This window comes from Sorex araneus, chromosome X (genome assembly GCF_027595985.1).
Source record: "Sorex araneus isolate mSorAra2 chromosome X, mSorAra2.pri, whole genome shotgun sequence".
In the NCBI taxonomy this organism is placed as follows: domain Eukaryota; kingdom Metazoa; phylum Chordata; class Mammalia; order Eulipotyphla; family Soricidae; genus Sorex; species Sorex araneus.
This window is the reverse complement of record NC_073313.1, coordinates 233,981,707-234,001,449: the sequence shown is the minus strand read 5'-3', so window position 1 is coordinate 234,001,449 and position 19,743 is coordinate 233,981,707. Positions and strand designations below refer to the sequence as shown.

At 39.9% G+C, this 19,743-nt stretch overlaps 1 protein-coding gene across 13 annotated transcripts in view; it reads left to right on the top strand.

Moving 5' to 3' along the window:
- The first annotated feature begins 1,203 nt into the window (after nt 1-1,203).
- The window catches only part of ORC2 (origin recognition complex subunit 2), a 53,070-nt gene continuing 34,530 nt past the window's right edge, over nt 1,204-19,743 (top strand). For 2 of the 13 annotated variants that reach the window (XM_055122665.1, XM_055122656.1), the window contains exons 1-7: nt 1,204-1,466; nt 6,766-6,866; nt 7,800-7,940; nt 12,178-12,267; nt 14,022-14,114; nt 15,580-15,611; nt 18,761-18,821. In XM_055122665.1, the coding sequence (XP_054978640.1) occupies nt 6,773-6,866; nt 7,800-7,940; nt 12,178-12,267; nt 14,022-14,114; nt 15,580-15,611; nt 18,761-18,821 (511 nt within the window). In that variant the 5' untranslated portion in view covers nt 1,204-1,466; nt 6,766-6,772. Of the gene's footprint in view, nt 1,467-4,686; nt 4,736-6,765; nt 6,867-7,799; nt 7,941-12,177; nt 12,268-14,021; nt 14,115-15,579; nt 15,612-18,760; nt 18,822-19,743 lie in introns of all 13 variants that reach the window. The other 11 variants (XM_055122658.1, XM_055122657.1, XM_055122660.1 and 8 more) reach the window with 11 other exon arrangements.

The following is a 19,743-nucleotide window of genomic DNA, read 5'->3' as shown; positions in this document are numbered from 1 at the left end:
TGACTCATCTTCATTAGAAAAAGATTCCACCAGTTGAGTTTTTAAAAATTTCTAATTTTGTTAAAAGTGCAACATTAATTTGGTTGTTCTGGGACACACATAAATATAAGTTCATCACTAAACATCCATTTTATCCGTAATTTTGTCTTTCTTTTGGGTCACACCCGGCAGACCTCAAGAATCACTCCTGGCGGGCTGAAATCGGGGTCCCACGTGTGCAAGGCAAATGCCCTACCCGCTGTACTCCCCTTTCACTTGTCTCTTCAAGATAGCTTCTTGTATTGATTCGGGCTGTATTGATAGCTTCAAGATAGCTTCTGTATTGATTCTTCTGTCTGGAGAATTTCACCCTTTCTTTGCCTGGCTTAATGTCTACTCAATCTCTAATTTCAGTTTAAACAATTCTTCCTACAAGGAAATTGTTCGTTACCTTCTATCCTTTAATTAGATGCTCTAACACCAGGTGCAATAATCACAGGACTTTCCATATTACACAAGTTAATGATGTTCGCACAATATCTTCTCCTACAGTGTCTATTAATCCGACAGAGACGGGTTCTGGGTGTGCGGGCGACCCTGGAGGTTTGATTTGAATGAATGAGTCCCACATAATAATACTGCTAGTGTGGGGAATACTAAACGTGAGCGGGCAAGTCCATTCTTTATCTTCTTTATCTCTTTTTCCTACTCTTATTTTCTCATCTCTTTACGCCATGAGCAATCTGATCCTATATCCATGTTCAGTGTCTGGCCCGTTCTCCTCTTCGCGTAGCAAGGGCCGCACACATGAGCTTAATTCTATGCATTCCTCCACTTCTTCCCTACCCCAAACCCTTGAAATGCACGGAACCCTACCTTTCATGTCAAATGAGGCTAACTTAAAAAAAAAAACAAAAACGGCGCTATTGTCATTTTCCCCCAAAAGAACGTATATAGGCAAACCAACAAAAAAATCTTTTTAAGACCGCCTTAGAAGATACAGCTCAGTTCCGTAAATCGCCCAGTTCTAACCCACATGCACTCTCCCCGGAAACGGAAAGAGAAAAAGCCCGCAACCCTGAGCTCAGGGATTCGTTGTCCTCACATTTCTTGGTGGGTGGGACTGGGAAGGTCTTTGTCGACTGGCCTAAGGAAAACGTCATTCTAGACTTTTCCCGCTTCTTATTGGTTCTTCGGGACTCCGCCCCCGAACAGGGCGGGAGATTCGCTGTGTTGGAGATAGGCCTTTCCTCCCTCCTCAGCCACCCTCCGGGACTGCCCTGCCTGGACCTGCGACCCTGCTGAGGCACTGTTTACTGGAATTTATCTTCTCCCACAGGTGACTGACTCCTCTGGGACGACCCCTCAGTGGAATCGCGTCCGACACGCGAGAGGTGTCCCGAGCCGTGCGGGGCGGAGATCTAGCGGTGCGTGGCTGGGCCGGCTGGCATCTTGCCCCCTTCCCCTGTTTAGTGCGGGGGAGAGAGGTGAGTCGTGTTGCGGGCAGGTTAAGCGTTTCCCCGTGGCGGTCCGAGCAGAGGCCCCGGGCGCCTCTCGCTCTTTGCCCCTGCCAGGGTGACCCCACCCCTAACCCTGCGGGCTTTGGGACCCCAGCTAGGGCGACACAAACGACAGATTTTCAGAAGGAGCCCAGGATGAAGTCCATACATTCTTGCGGGCATGAGAGGCGCCCTCTGAAAAGACCGTTGACATACCGGTACCTCAGGGACTGATAGGCCTTACGTGCAAGCACCGCTTGCTCCCCGTGCAAGTGGTTCCTGGCGTAAGGAGCCCCGGACCGGTAAAGATAATTAGAAGCATCGTCCGTGAGAGCTGCCAAGTGTCCTGTGGCACGAGTAGGCTCTACTGGGGCCCGAGAAGGAAAAGATCACGAGAGCGAGACCCTTTTTGGTGCCATTGGCGCCTGGGAGTCTCCAGTGAGCCCCGTTAGCCGAATCAGTCATCCTGGACTGTTCAGGACAACGCTGGCTTGTAATGTTGCCAAACCTGGGTCTTTGGGTAGAGCTTTTGCAGTGCAAAGGATATGGAAGTGTTACTCTGCGTTTTACGGTTGAGTTCCTAGTAGCATCTTTCCATCTCCCCTGAGTTCATTTGCAGTCTGAAGGGAAACGGCGTGGCCCAGCACCTGCCAGTGGGGGTTGATGAAGTGGACGTTGTTTGAGTCACGATGTAGCTCAGGGGCAGAGACTTGCCTGGCTCGCAGCGTCAGATCGTGGATATCATTCATTCCTTTGTTGAGCACTTCTTTCTTTTCTTTTCTTTCTTTCTCTCTTTTTCTTTCTTTCTTTCTTTCTTTCTTTCTTTCTTTCTTTCTTTCTTTCTTTCTTTCTTTCTTTCTTTCTTTCTTTCTTTCTTCTCTTTCTCTCTTCCTTTCTTCTCTTTCTCTCGTCCTTTCTTTCTCTCTTTCATTTTTTGGGTCACACCTGCAGATACTCATGGGTTACTCTTGGCTCTGCGCTCTGGAATCACTCCTGGTGGTGCTCTGGGGACCATTTGGGGTGCCCAAGATCAAACCCGGGTCTACCAGGTGCAAGGCCAGCTCCTTACTCTATTGAGCGCTTTTTCTGTTGGATAGGGTCTAGAGAAAACTACCTGAGACTCTGTGGTTAACATTTAAAGTCAAATGCTGATCATTGCGAATATTTGTTAGCAATATCGTTCACTTTCTAGGCTTAATTATCATGACTTTGCTAATAGTCATACACTTGTGTTAAGATGGAGTCCAAGCTTATCTGATTTAAAGTTGATGGCTTTAACATTCATCTGTGTCACATTTTTCTCTTAACAATTAGAGTTTTGTTTGGTTTTTGGTGGGGGTGGGCTTTGGGCTATACCTCACTGTACTCAGGGATTGGGATCACTCCTGGAATCCTCAGGATATGCTGTATAGGGTATCCAACCTGTCAGTTGTGTGTGAGGACAAGATATGCTTAAATTCGTGGTTTGGACTCAAAGGAGAGTGTATCTTAGTACCACTGTATTGCCTTCTAGTTAACTGTATGTATTCCACGTAAAAATACTCAAGAATGTGCCTCAAGAGCCCAGAGCAATAGTGCAGTGGGTAGGGCATTTGCCTTGCATGTGGCGGACCCGGGTTCGGTCCCTGGCATCCCATATGGTCCTCCAAGCACCGCCAGCAGTGATTCCTGAGTGCAGAGCTAGGAGTAACCCCTGAGCATTGCCAGGTGTGACCCAAAAAGCCAAAAAAAAAAGTGCCTTCAAGATGACCTTTAAGTATTTACATTTGATTGTGATTGTTAGTGTATTTTCCTTTCTCTAGAAATTGTTTGAGGAGGGGAAAAATGATTCCTTTGTAAAAATTTCCTGAGGTTGGTGATTCTGAATCATATAATAAGATGCCTTAAAAATCTATAAAAGGAAATCATCATCATCATCATCATCATCATCATCATCATCATTATCCCATTGTTTGTTGATTTTCTTGAGTGGTCTCAGTAACATCTCCATTCGTCCAATAATAGAAATATACATATAAATTCATTATGTCACAAATAAGGCAAATTTTGAACCAGAGAGATAGTGGTACATTGGTAAAGGTATTTGCCTTGCATGGGACCAGCCCTTATTTGATCCCTGGCACCTTCAGACGTCAGCTCTGAGTGGCCAGTGAGTACTGCTGGGTTGTGGCCAAGATCACCACATTCTCCTTCCATGACAGATAGTCTTCAACTAGGTATATTTTGTATCATTCCATACACAAATTGCCTAGGGTTCTAGTCATCTAGAATGTTTCAATTTTTTCCTTGGAAAAAAATGTGAGGGGGCCTCACTCAAGCAGGGCTCAGAAGACCTAGCAACTCTTGGAGGCAGTCAGCTGAGCAGAATGTGCCTACCTGACTCTTAGTGGGTCCTGGTGGGGCTCAAGGGGCCCTATGTGGTCAGCTGCATGCATGCCAAGTGCCCTATCTGCTATGCTATCTCTCCAGCCACCATTTAATTATTTTATATAGTCACTCCTGAGCACAGATCCAGAAATAGCTTCTTGAGAACCTGTCAGTGTGCCCCCCAACTAAATTTTCATGTCAAAGAAAATATTTCTTTTTAAAAATAGAAATATTGATAAAACTGTGTTTAGCTTTTTCTAATTCACCCAAATTTAACATAATAAAAAACAGTATTGTGGCTAGAAAGATAGCCCTAATGTCTATCTCCTACTGTCATTTAGGGCCAGAGAGCTAGGACAGGAAGTAAAGTGCTTGTCTTCAAAGTGGTCAACTCAAGCCACATATAACACCTTTCCCCTAACCCCGAGCACCACTAGATAGAACTCTTGAGCATTGAGCCCAAAATAGTCCCTGATGTTACTCAGAAACACGTGCATTAGACCTGGATTTGATCCCTGGTACCATAATAAAAAGGTATAAAATGTTATCTTTATACTTAAGCCTAAAAATGGTAATAAGGATTTGAGAATGTGTACATACAAAATATTCAAATTTGCCTAACACATACTAAACATTCAGATTTTCTCCTCCTTCAGTTTCCGACTTCTCAGTCCAGATCTTTTGTCTTTACGGCTTTTTGACCAAAACATTAATAATGATTATTTTGTACTTTTATATAATCATAATTACTTTGACTTTATGGTGTCTTTGTTGAAATTCATAAACATTATAGGTTGCTTTCCTTTTCCAGTTTGCAGACCCTGACAGATTTTTTTCCCAGTTACAGGGGACTGAGTTTTCCAGTTGCAGAATGTGTAATATCTTGAAAGGTAAATGAAAACTGAGACCAGTCATTTCAATGTGCAGTTAATCAAAGAAAATTTGGGCTGTGGTGGTAGATAGTTCAAAGTGCTGGAGTGCATGCTTTGCATGTGGGAGCCCAAGTTTTTATCTTTTACACTCTGTGGTCTTCTGTGTACTGATGGAAGCAACTCCCAGAGAATGGATCTGGCCCCAAAACAAAAAAAAAAAGAAGAAAAGAAAATGTGACAACATTTAATAAGTTTTTTGCATTCAAATAACTGATTGATGAAAAAGACAGTCAATAGTTTCTATTTTCAGGAAAAAAAGCAAAAACAGTGCTTAAAAAAGAGAAGAAGAACCCACTTTGGAGTAAACCTGTCGAGCTGTTAGTTGGAATTATCATCAATTGGTTTTAGGACTTGAGCATTATAAATTCTGAAACTGGGGGCCAAAATAATAGCACAGTTGGTAGGGTACTTGCGTTGCATTTGGTTGACCCAGGTTCCAACCCCATTTGGTCCCCTGAGCCTGCCAGGAATGATACCTGAGCACAGAGCCAGGAGTAAGTCCTGAGCACTTCTGGATGTGGCCCATGACCCCCAAAAAAATACAGACTGAACTTAGCACTTGTCACTGTTAGCACTGCCGTCCTGTTGTTCATCGTTTTGCTCAAGCGGGCACCAGTAATGTGTCCATTGTGAGACTTGTTGTTACTGTTTTTGGCATATCGAATACGCCACGGATAGCTTGCTAGGGTTTGCTGTGCAGGCGGGATACTCTCCGTAGCTTGCCGAGCTCTCAGAGGGGGACAGACTGAAGTATTTAAATAAATAAACTCTGAAACTGTGTTTCATCAGTGTAGCAAAACTTGACCAACTTTAACTTGCCAAACTCTAAGAATTGCAAACAAGTATTTGCTACATAGTTACCAAAGCCATATTCATAACCATAAAGTTGTTTAGTAAGCTGCAGTAATTATAAAGGGAGATGCTTATGAATTATTTAATTCAGACTTGTTAGGTCATCAGTGAAGTACCACATGCTGTATCTTTACAAACCATTATTCTTTGTTTTGCCTACCCCTTTTCTAAACTTTCTTGACTTAACCACCTTCTTTATAGCAATATGATTTTCTCTTTTGTTTTTTGTTTTTGTTTTTGGGCCACACCCAGCGATGCTCAGTGGTTATTCTTGGCTCTGCACTCGGAAATTAATCCTGACAGTGCTCAGGGGACGATGCTGGGGATCCAGCCCAGATCGGCCACATACAAGGCAAATGCCCTACCCATTGTACTATCGCTTTGGGCCCAATTATACAGTTTTTCTATAGACTGAATAGAACTTTCTTTTCACTCAGAAAAGTTTTTCTGTTTTAGTTTAATTACCTTGATCAACGGGATGATGATGATGATGATGATGATGATGATGATGATGATGATGATGATGATGATGATAACCTTGACTGGATTTATTCCTTCCAACTCTCAGAACATCTCTTTCTTCCATTTTTCAGAAAGAAGAGTTGTCTCTTATTAATATATATGTGTATATATATTAAATGTCTGGAGAGATAGCTTAAGTTGTAGAGCACATGTTCATCATATGCCACACTCCAAATTCAGTCTTCAGTCCCTGGTACTTATTGGCTCCTGAGCATCACTGGTTGTGGCCTTGGTAGCCTTTAAACACTGCCTGCTAGCACCAAACCTTATGCCTGTACCTCTGGGCTGAGTATCTCCAGAATTGGCAACTAGTGCCTCCCAGTACACTGGAGGATGTACCTTTAAAAAAAAAATCAGCATAATTTTTGTTATAATAATGTGTAATATGCTTTGCAAGGCTAGGAATATGCCCATCATATGTGAGGTCCAGAGTTTGGTGCCTGGCAAAACATACATATACATACACAATATTTGTATATTTAATTTTTTTAATTATATATATTTTTTCATACTTAAGACTTAAAAATGTTCTACAAATAATGTTTTCATTATGTGAATGTTTATTTGGTTGATATGAAATTTTCATCGCTTTTGAGTATGCTGTTGTTTTTTAGGTTGGCAATGAATAAACTGGAATTAAAGGAAGACAAGATGCTGAAGGTTCAGTTTGTGGGAGATGATGATGTTCTTAATCACATTCTTGATAGAGAAGGAGGTAGTGATTATATAATTAAATAGATACTTACGTAATGCCAATGGACTATTTAACTTTTTTAAATATTGTTTGTTTGGTTTGTGGGGGGTAGAGGGGCACAACTGGCAGTGCTCAGGGTTTTCTTCTGGCTCGGCACTCAGGGCTCATTCCTGGTTGGCTTGGGATACCATATGGGATACTGAGACTCAAACCTGGGCCTACTGCATGGCAGATACCCTACCCACTGTACTATTGCTCTGACTAAACCCTTTTTTTTAACTATTGAACTTTTTTTAAAAAAACAGCACAAGGAGCTAGAGTTATAATACAGTGGGTAGGGTGCTTACCTTACATGTGGCTGACTTGGGTTGATCCCTGGTATTACGTATGGTTATTCAAGTTCCACCAGTAGTGTTCCCTGAACACTGCTGGATATGGTCCCCAAACAAAAGCCTTGCACAAAATATTTGGTCTAATAAAATTGTAAAGTTCAAGTTTTTAGTTTACACCATTCAAACTTCATTGAAAATTAAAAATTATGACGCTTGTGCAGAGAGATAGTGTAGCAGGCAAGGTGTTTGCCTTAGAGGCACCAACCTGGGTTCCATCCTAGGCATCCCATATGGTCCAGTCAGGAGTAAGCCCTGAGCACCATGAGGTGTGGCCTCAAAACAATAGTAATAATAATAGCAAAATAAATAATATCCCATTGTTAGTAAAATGTGGACTATTGTGCCTCTCCCAAAATACACTTAAAAAATATAATTAAAAATATATTTTAAAAAATATATTTTCAGAAACATTTTTATTACTCTTTATACATAATGTGGCGATCTGGTCAGTTCTTTCATCAGAGACAAAACATCAGTAGTGTGTGTTGTTTACTTATGTACATATAAAATGTTTAGTAAGAATTTATGCCTGTCATATTCTCATTGGGGGATGTTTTTATAGGAACTAAATTAAAAAGGGAACGACCCCAGCTTTTGGTCACAAAGAAGATCATAAAGAAACCAGAAAGTGATTTGGAAGAAGATGAAAAGGAAGTCTTGAAAGATCAGAACTATGTGGATGTTTTAGGAAGAGATGTTCAAGGTACTTGGTGGTTATGAAGGGTGGGGAACATATACATATTTCTGGTAGCAAATAAAATTGCTTTGAAAGATGCATAGACTGGTAAATTAAGCAATGGGATGTGCATTTTTTGGTTTTATTTATTTATTCCTCATGCTGTCATTGTTGCTATGACTGACGTTACTCACACTTGGTTGTAGCATTCAAACACTTATGTAGCTGTTCATAGTAGGGGTGAGGAATCACACTTTAGTTGTGGTGCTCACGCTCACTTGGTTATAGTATGCTGAAGATCAGTTTGATGTGGTTCCATGGATTGAGGACCACACTCCATAGGTCGAAGTTGGAAGATAAGGGTGGTGCTGGGAATTGAACTTGAGGATTCTTTCCCTTTAGGACCACTGAGCTATCTCTGAACCCCTTCAATTTTACTTTCATTGTACTAACACAGAACAAGAATACGAATTCACCATCTTTACTATTTTTAAGTTCTGACTACTTCAGTAGGACTACTGGACAGGGTGGATTCTCTCAGTATCCACAGCTAGACAACTGTCAGTTTTAGTTTGTATTCTGCATAGAACTTTGAATTCTTTATTACATTCTATTCTAGACCTTAAAAAGACATTGAAAATATATTCAAAGGCTGGAGTGATAGTACAGCCAGCAATATACTTGCCTTTCACTCTTCCAGTTCAGGTTTGATCCTTGGCACCACTTACGGTCACCTAAGCCCACCAGGAGTAATCCACAAACAGCGTCAGGAGTAAGCCTTGAGCACTGCTGAATCTGGCCCAAAATACAAAACAAAATGAAAATTTAAAAAAAATACCCTTTGTCTTCTTAAAAGTGTTCCTTAGTATCACCAAATCCCCATTAATCAAAATCCCTGTTAATCATCGATTTCTCGAGAGCGCTCAGTAACCTCTCAATTCATCCGTTCCCTGAGATCTCTCAAGGATGTCCACTGGAGGCTCTTTCAGGGTCAGGGGAATGAGATCCAGCTTGTTACTGGATTTAGCATATGAATACACCATGGGAAGCTTGCAAGGCTGTCCCTTGTGGGCAGGAAACTCTCAGAAGCTTGCTAGTTTCTCCCAGAGGGAGAAGTAGACTACAAGATATCACTCTGGGAGCTTGCTTTTAAGTCTCTGGATGTTGGTCGTTGATGGAATTACACACACCTGGGTTCTTAGTATAGAAGTAGTAATATATGTGTAGTAGAAACTCAGTGCTTCCACCCTTTTTCACACACTAGCACCCAGAGCATATTTGGTATTTGGAGGTAAACAAATGGGAATGTTCCAGAATAGTCAAAGTGCCTTCTTGAAGGCACTAGACTAGAAACAAGGTACTTCTCACCCCTAGTCCCAGTCTCCCTGAATATTATATTTCTTTGAGACTCTTATTTGAATCCTTTGGGGCATATTCCTAGAGGTAGAATTGCTGGGTCATATTAATTCTATTTTTAATTTTTTGAGGGTCACTCTTTCCCCGATCCCCTCTCCCCATTCCCATGACAGCCATGTTCCGTGGTGATAGAGACCCCGGGGATACTTCTGGCAGTATGAGAAGTGGGAAGTATTGTGACCCAGAATTGACCCCAGGACCTTATAGATATGTGGGACTGTACTCTACCACATAAGCTGCATACCAAACCCATGCCATACTATTTTTCATAGCAGCTACATCAATTTATATTTCCTCCAGTTATATGATGAACTTCCTTCAGAGCATCACCAACACTTTACTTAATCATTTTAATGGATATGAGTTCATAGTGTTATTTCTGTTTAAATTAATATGACTAAGGGGCTGGAGTGATACATAGCGGGTAGGGCGTTTGCCTTGCACACGGCCGACCTGGGTTCAAATCCCAGCATCCCATATGGTCCTCTGAGCACCGCCAGGGGTGGTTCCTGAGTGCAGAGCCAGGAGTAACCCCTGTGCATCGCCAGGTGTGACCCAAAAACCAAAAACCAAAAAAAAAAAAATTAATATGACTAAGAGGTTGGAGTGATAGACAGTGGGTAGGGCACTTGCTTGTGTGTGGTTCAATCCTGGGCACCCCATATGATTCCCTGAATACCTCCAGGAATGATCCCTAAGCACAGAGTCAGGAGTAAGCCCTAAGCACTGCTGGGATGGCCCCAAAACAACAACAACAACAAAAATTTAACATAGCTAATGTTAAGTTCTTTTTTTAATTAAAATTTTTTTAATTGAATCACAGCGAGATTACAGTTACAAAGTTGTTCATGATTGGGTTTCATCATACAGTATTCTAACACCTGTCCCTTCACTAGTATACATTTCCCACACCAATGTACGCAGTTTCCCTCTCCCCACCCCACCTTTGGTCCCCACCCCCCAGTCTGCCTCTATGGCAGATACTTCTCTCTGTCTCCCATTATGGTTTGTAACAGATACTGAAATGTTATCATGTATATCCCTTTACCTACTTTCAACATTAGTTCTTGTCCAGGGTGATCATTTCTAACTATAATTGTCCTACTGGTCCCTTCTCTATCCTAACTGCCCAGCTTCCAGCCATTGACCTGTCCTTCTGGCCCCTATTTTTCCTGCCCTTGGATATTAGTCTCATACTAATTTTTTTTTTAACATTCCACAAATAAATGATATCTGTCCTCCTGGCTCATTTCACTCAGCATGATTCTCTCCATGTCCATCAGCTAATGTTAAATTCTGTAAGATTATTCTCTGGGCCAAAAAACCCTTGGTGACTGAATTGTATTGCTTCTAAATTATAAGTAATATATGATTCCTTCTTTTAGACTTCTTTTGTTTTTGTCATTGTTTTACCTTGTTTTGGGGCCACACCCAGCAGTGCCCAGGCTTATTGTACTCAGGGTTCACTCCAGGCAGTGCTCAGGAGACCATATGGGCTGTTTGGATCAAACTCTGATCAGCCTCATGCCAGGCAAGCACCCTACCTATAAGTTTCTTCAGTCCCTATAAGAAGATGGAATGAGTTTCTCTGTATGAAGATGGAACAAGGGTCAGTTGCATGCAAGGCAGCCATCTTAATTCATGTACTATCACTCTAGCCCCTAAATACTAAGAAGTTTATATGTTATAGTAGAGTCTTCCTAGCCAATATGATTTGAACCATTGTTTATTAATCAAAATACCAGAACCAGAAAATCATAGAAACAATTTATATATTTTAAACATTTTGTTTCACATAATGTGTTTTTGTATGTAGGTTAGTTGATTGAAGAACAGCATTACATTTTATTTATTTACTTACTTACTTAATTTCATTTTTATGTCAGTAATATGTCATTTGGAATCACCAGTTTTATTTCTTTTTTTTTTTTTTTTTTGCTTTTTGGGTCACACCCAGTGATGCTCAGGGGTTACTCCTGGTGGCTCTGCACTCAGGAATTACTCCTGGCAGTGCTTGGGGGACCATATGGGATGCCGGGGATCGAACCCGGGTCGGCCGCGTGCAAGGCAAACGCCCTACCCGCTGAGCTATCACTCCGGCCCACCAGTTTTATTTCTTAGTATGTTTAAGTCATTTAAGATATTTTGGTGCAATTTGAGTATAGTGTGGTTTTGTGGTTTTTTTTTTCACATGTTCTCAAATTTTTGGTGGTTTCTCCTTCATTTTGTGAATAAACAACATGCTAATTAGAAACAATTGTAGTTAATACTTCCTTCAAGTATTTCCACAGATTTTTATTTAGTCTACATAGAAGTTATTTGACACTTGGGCAGGAACTACATCCAGTGGTACTTGGGGAGTCCTTCCAGCTAGATGATCTAGGGGCCATGCTGTGCCTGTGGGACCATGTTTAAATCTGTCCTCCACAGGCAAAACTGTATTCCAGCTGCTTTTTTTTTTTTTGCTTTATGTGTCTCACGGGACCATAGGGGATGCTGGGAATCAAACCAGGGTCTGCCAAGTGCAAGGCAAATGCCCTACCCGCTATGCTATCACTCCAGCCCCATGCATTCCAGCTTTTTGAACCATCTCCTAGCTTATTGACATTATAAAGAATTCAGACTTTCTCTGTGCCAAACAGTTAAATTGCAGTAGCAAGTTCTTATTTTGTTTAAAAATTTTTATAGATAGTCTTAGTCTGTTGTATATTTTATGTATAAATTGTTAAAACTTAATGCACAAAGTAAGGAGTACAATCTTAAGTTTGTAGTTAAAATATTTAATGTATTTTCCCTACGATTAACTTTATTCATTTTTCTTAAATTCATGCTGCATTTTCTCTTTCAGAATCCTTGAAAAATGGCTCTACTCTTGACGGTGGGAATAAAGTTTATTCTTTTCAAAATAGTAAACACTCTGAAAAGATGACTAAGTTAGGTATGTTGCTTTTCTGATTTCTGTTTTCACTGTTTACTCTTTCAAAGAAGATATATTTAACACTTTCCTGTCAGAATCATTTAATTGTATTTCCCAAAAGAATGATTTAAAAAAAATGATAAGGGCTGACATATTATAAAGTGTATTTAAGTCTGGGTCCAGTGATATGTTCAGTGGTAGAACACTTGGCCTTGCTTGTGTGAACACCTGAGTTCTATTTCTGGCATTGCACAGTCCCCTGAGCACTGCTGGAGGTGACTCTTGATTGCTGAACTAGTAGTAGCCCCTGAGCCAGGTGATGCTCAAAATAAAAAATGAAATAAAACTCTTATTTTTTTTCATTCCATGCTTAAAATGTCTTCTGTTCTCAGCTAGATTACAAGCTTCATTTTACTTTTGGATCACACTCTATTGTGTCAGGGACTGTTACCAGCTCTGTTTTTTTGTCGGTTTTTGTTTTGGGAGTGCACCTAGTGGTGCTCAGGGCTTACTATATCTGTGCACTCAGCATTTACTTCTGGTAGGGTCATAATAGGTTATGACCAAACTTACATCCGCTGCATATAAAGCAAGTGCCTTAATCCATTGTACTTTCTCTTGGGTCCCTAGATATGTTTTAAGTGATGTATTTTTATGCATTCATTCTCATAATGACTGTGTAAACATTCAGAGTGAAGTGAAAAATTACACTTATTGAGAAAACTGAGAAACATTAAAGATAAGGGACCCGAGCAGTGGTACAGTGAGTAGGGCATTTGCCTTGCACATAGCCAACCCAGGTTTGATCCCTAGCACCGTATATCGTACACCCCTTCCCCAGCAGTAGTGATCCCCTGAGCATAGTGCCAAGAGTAAGTCTGGATGCCCCTGGATATGGCTTAAACAAACAAAATCCCTAAAGATAATGTGTTTTTCATTTGAAATGGCCCTTTCTGGGATTGGGGGTGTGGCTCAGTGTAGAGTTCATACTTTACATATATGAGACCTTGAGTTTGATCCAAGGCCTGCCCCTCTCCAGCCAATAACAAATAAACAAACCAAAAAAATTCTAAATAGTAAAATAGCCCTTCTGTTTAGAAACCATTTATTTTGGGACTGGAGTGATAATACAGCAGGTAGGCTGTTTGCCTTGCACGCAGCTGACCCAGGTTCGATCTTTGGCCAGGAGTAATTTCTGAGTGCAGAGCCAGGAGTAAGCACCTGAGCATCATAGGATATAACCCAAAAACCCAGAAAGCCAAAAAGGAAAAAAAAAAGAAACCATGTGTTGATGTCCATTTGAAGAAACATTTGCTCAATGCTGTGTTTCTGTGCTACTCATGGTATTAACATCATTTTAGATACAGAGTAAAAGATAGCACATTTTGTGGACGATTAAAGTGCTTTTACAAATATAATTTTAAATATACACTTTTTATTTGATTTAGATTCTATGTTCTGACCTTTTTTGCCCACTAGCAAGCCTGTATCTCTCATATATGTAATACAGGGAGCATAGGCTTATGAAGGAAGAAGAGAAAGTATAGTAATTAGAGAAAGCACTAAGGTCAAAGTTAGTCCTTTATTTTTTGAGAGAACTTCTGATAATTGAAGACTTAAATACCGAACAAAGATTAAAAACAGTAGTACTCGTAATGCTACTAGATTTATTTACTTTTGATAATAGTACAGGTTTCTTTTTAAGAATTTAGTTAAGTAAATGTGAATAATGTGAATATTTTCCCCATTTTATTATTTTATATATATGTTTATAGCTTCTGAACTAGCAAAAACACCAAGAAAAAGTGTTTCATTTGATTTAAAGAGTGATCCTGAAATTATCACAGACATTCCTCAGAGTAGCAAGGGTAAGAATTTCTTTTTTCATTTCTTTTTTTTTAATTGAATCACAGTGATATACACATTTACAAAGTTGTTCATGATTGGATTTTATTCATACAATGTTCTAGCACCTGTCCCTTCACCAGTGTACTTTTCCCACCACCCGTGGTCCCAGTTTCCTTCCTGTCCCCAACCCCACCCATCCCACTGCCTGCCACTATGGCAGGCACCTTTCTTCTCTCTCTCTCTCTCCCCCTCTCCCCCTCTCTCACTCTCTCTCTTTCTCTCCCTCTCTCTCCCCCCTCTTCTTCCCCCTCCCTCCCTCTACCTGTGACCTTCACACCCCCCCCGCCCCCTCCCCACTCTTATGGCAAGCTTCCAACCATTGACCTGTCCTTCTGGCCTCTGTTTACCCTCACCTTGGATATTAGTGTCATACTATATCCCACAAATGAATGACTGCAAGGGCAAGATTTTAACAAACTTTGTTCTTTAAGAAGAATTTTTTTTTTTTTTTTTGGTTTTTGGGTCACACCTGGCAATGCACAGGAGTTACTCCTGGTTCTGCATTCAGGAATTACTCCTGGCAGTGCTCAGGGGACCATATGGGATGCTGGGATTTGAACCCGGGTTGGCCGCGTGCAAGGCAAACGCCCTACCCGCTGTGCTATCACTCCAGCCCCTTTAAGAAGAATTTTTATTGTATTTTCAAGTTTACAGTTTGCTGAGTTTTTAAAAATATATTTTCTTCTGTTCTGAGATTGAGCCAACAGTGTCATGATATACCTTTACCTCTGTGCCTTTGTATGTGCATATTTAGCTTTATAAAGGGAAGAATAAACTGATTGATAATGTGTAGACTGACAAGACTGACTGGGAAACAGTCTTACAGTTTTGTTTTGTTTTTTTCATTTTCTTTGAGTTATTAGCTGAGTACTCATGAATGATTTGCTTTAACAAAGCTATTTGAGGTTTTGAAGTCTTGTAGTTTGTGGAGAATTGTGGAGTACTTGTTTTATAGTGGCTTATTCCCACTCTATTAAACAGTATACTTTAAATATAATGAAGGGCCGGAGCAATAATACAGTAGGTAAGGTGTTTGCCTTACACATGGGTGACCCGAGTTCAATCCCTGGCATCCCATGTGGTCCCCCAAGCCCCACCAGGAGTAATTGCTGAGTGCAGAGGCAGGAGTAACCTCTGAGCATCGCTGGGTGTGACCCCAAAAGCAAAAAAAAAAAAAAATTAAAATAATGAATACTGTTTCCTTTAAAAAAATTAAGTGCTACAGAAATGTAGGCTAGGGCTGTCACCATGGAAGTAATAATCTTGAAATAGTGATATGTCAGCCTCTACTGGAGATTGAGAATTCAATACTTTGTGGTGGTTTTGGGGTAAAAATTTCAGTTTTGCCTTTGTGATTTTGTCTTAAGATTGTACTGAAAAGGGAAGTCTTTGTGTTTAGTCATGTTTTTTTGTGTTATTCTTTAGGACATTCTGCTTCAGATGAAGTTCGGTCAAAGGTAAGCATTTTACTCAAAAATAAGCAAAATCCTTAGTGCTTCAGAGTAGGATATGATGAAAAAATACCCATTCCATCTCTCAGTTTACATAGTGCTTTATAGTTTAAATACCCAACTTAGCAATAGAGGTATTGAGTGGCCTTCATGTTCGGTCTGTAGTCTACTTTCGGCACGTATCTTTCAACCCGAATGTGTCCTCCCAACATTCTCTACTTGGTGTTTCTTTCTCTTTCTCATCTGCCTTTTCCCCCAGCATGTGAGGCCAGTTTCCAAGCTGTGGGGCAGACCTCCTGGCCTTTATCTCTACTACTTTTGGGTGTCAGTGTCCCATTCTGTTACTTTATATTCCATAGATGAGTGTGATCTTTCTATATCTGTCTCTCTGACTCATTTCACTTAACATGATACTTTCCATGTTGATCCACTTACATGCAAACTTTATGACTTCATCTTTTCTAACAGCTGCATAGTATTCCATTGTGTAGATGTACCAAAGTTTCTTTAACCAGTCATCTGTTTTTTGGTACTCAGGTTTTTTTTTCCAAATTTTGGCTATTGTAAACAGTGCTGCACTGAACATACAAATGCAGATGTCATTTCTACTATAGCTTTTTGCCTCTCCAGGATATATTCCTAGGAGTGATTAAATACCCAACTTTTGTAGATAAATATTCTGAGAAGTCAGTTGTCTAAATTCATTGCAGGAGGAGGGGCTGGAGCGATAGCACAGCGGGTAGGGCGTTTGCCTTGCACGCGGCCGACCCGGGTTCAAATCCCAGCATCCCATATGGTCCCCTGAACACTGCCAGGAGTAATTCCTGAGTGCAGAGCCAGGAGTAACCCCTGTGCATCGCCAGGTGTGACCCAAAAAGCAAATAAATAAATAAATAAATAAATAAATAAATAAATAAATAAATAAATAAATAAATTCATTGCAGGAGGAAACCAAAAATTTGAAAATAAAGCTAGATTTTCTCAACCTTACTGTGCCTGTTACTCTGTCAGAAATGACTCCAGATGGAGGTTGGATATTCGGCTCTGATAGAGCACATGTGTGAGGCCCTAGGTTCTATCCCATACTTTAAAAGGGGGATGGGGTTGGGGGGGGGGAAGACGAGCTGTCACTGGATATTTTTACTTTAGTAGAGCTGGCCTAGAAATGTGTTTTTGTTTGCTTTTTAGTACTGGGGAACAAGTCCCAGGACCTCATACATGTAAAGAGCACATTTCACCACTAAGCAACTATTTTGCTTTTATTCTATAATTTGTTTTTTCTTGGGGGATTGATCACAAGATCCATCAAATACATTAATCTTGCCTTTTATAATTTACATTTGTCGGCTTTAGTAAACTTATTTCAGGGAAGGTTAAAGAAGTTGGTGATTTTTTTCATCTCCTTTATGTTTTTGTGATTTTTTTTTTTTTCATATGCCTTGTCAAGTGGCCTTTTCTGTATTTGGACAAGTCTAAATGAACATAAGCATATCTCAGATATTGTGTATATGAGTGATAAAAGTGCCTGGCTTGGGTGACAAGAAATTTAAACATGACTCATCCCTTAGATAATGAGTATAGATATTTAGGACTATGGTTATCGCCTGCACAAACATATTTTACTTAAGCAAGTCTAGGTGTAAAATTAGATATGCCAGAGCCTCCTTTGTCTTTAATAATGCTTTCCCTAAATTCTATTAGTCATGTTAAGTCACTATAAAAGAATAAAACTCAGTTCCATAATCTAACGGTGATCTGTATTAGCTCATTTTTTTTTTCAAGTTGTAGATAAACAGTGTAATAGTGGGGTCAGAGAGATAATATGGCAGGTAGGACAAGACAGGTAGCCTTGGAAGTTGCCTGCCTAGGTTTGATCCCCAGTACCCCACGTGGTTCCCTGAGCACCCCAGGTCTGATTCCTTAGCACAGAACCAGGAGTAAAGCCCTGAGCATAGCCAGGTATGGCCCCAAAGCCAAAAATCCACACAGACAAACCAAAAATTATAATAATGGATGTTGTTACCACTTCTACCAGACCATCAGAAAATGAGATGATTAAACAAAAGACCATTAAAAACCATCAGTGGTATTATCTACTATAAAAAGAAACATTACTATGACGGTGTCTTAATACACTTGGAAGTAGGAGTTAAGGGCTTAAGGCACATCTTTGAAGTTGGACACCAACAGGTTTTAAATAAGTTCCTGACATTTTTAGGATTGGTGAACACATTAAATAGAGGGTCTTGAACTGAACCTGGATAAGTAAACTATTAGTTGATAAGCAAGTTGTTTGTCCTGGAGAGCAAGAGAAAGGATATTTTATCCCTTGGCAAGGTGTCTTAAAGATTTAAAAACGGAAGAAAAATATAAATCTGTTTTTTTTCTCATGCAGTGTCACCAACAGTAAGTTTCTAAAAAATTAAAAGAACTTATGCTTTGTTCACTACAGGATCTGTTCCTTTGCTTTCTAATTATCTCTAGATTTTTTTTAAAAGCATTCTGTTTTTCTGATGGGTGAAAAATGCAAAAAAAAGACCCTGATAATCTGGGGCTGGCGCGATAGTACAGCGGGTATAGTGTTTGCTTTGCATGCAGCCGATTGGGCTTGATCCCCGGCATCCCATATGGTCCCCCAGCATTGCTAGGAGTAATTCCTGAGTGCAGAGCCAGGAGGAACCCCTGAGCATTGCCAGGTATGACCCAAAAAAACAAACAAGATTTGATATGGCTTTTTTTAATAAGAAAATAATGGGGCCAGAGTTACAATGGGCTAAAGTACAACATTTGACTGTTGAAGGCCCAGGGAGCACCATGACAAGAGTCATCCCTGAGCACTGCCAGGTGTTGCCCAAGAAATAAAAATAAAGAAAAGTAAAAATAACATATATTTTATAATATCTATAATTACAATTACTGGAATCCCTCTAGGAATTCTCTGGAATTTATAGTATTATTTTTATTGTTCTACTTTATATCTTCTTTCTGATAAATTTATCTCTAATTGTCTTCTAGAAACTAGTCTAATTCTGATGTCTATTTAAAACAAAATTTTTTTTCTTCTGCCTAACCTTTTTTCACATAGATCTATCACTATTTTTCATGCGTTCATTATTATTTTGCTATTTAAGCTATAATACATTTTTATTTTTCAGCAGAATAATGACAAAAGTGAATCGCAGCCAACAACACCTCGTAATCTAAGGAAAAGAAATGGTATGTATTTTATTTTCCACTAAGTTTTTATAAACAGAAGCATCTAAACAAGGAGCAATAACGATTAAGTATCGCTGGAGCATTTGCCTTGCACGTGACCAACCCGAGTTCGATTCTCAGCATCCCATATGGTCCTCTGAGCACCGCCAGGAGTAATTTCTGAGTGCATGAGCTAGGAGTAACCCCTGTGCATTACTGGATGTGACCAAAAAAAGCTAAAAAATAAAAAATAAAAATAAAAGATGACACAGAATCTAGTCTTAGACTACTTGGTATTTTGTTTGCCCTTTTTTTGCGGGGGGTGCATGTCCAGCAGTGCTCTAGGGGTCACTACTGGTGGGACTCCAATTGGCCATATGAGGTATCAGGAATCAAACCTGGGCCTATCTCTATAGCCCTTAACCTCTCTTTCTTTGTTAAAACTAATATACGTAGTATACTCATAAAAATAAAGTAGAAATATTTTCTCTCCAGGGACCATGAGCCTGATACTTGGGAATCAACAGTGCATTGAGGTCAGAGGATAAAACTAGGTTTATCTTTACTTAATACACATAAACTAGCTTTATTATTTCTGGTAAATAGCAGAGTTAGTAATGGTTTCTTTTCAATCATGTATCAACTCTGTAGTGAGGTATGTATTTGTCTGTAGTATGTATAATAGTAGTCATCATTTATTGACTGTTGGATCAGAATTATTTTTTTAGTGTAGGGAGCAATGGAAAATCCTACTGTAGTTGTATTCCTACATCATAAGAGGTCTAGGAATACACAGTTTCAGGCTGATGTAGTAATTTAGTAGTGTAATGAAAGACCTATTCCTTATGTTTGCATTTTTCATCTTTAGTTTTTTCTACTTCACTCTCTACTTCATTTAAACACCATGGTTAACATAGTTGTTCATGGTGCATTTATTACAGGC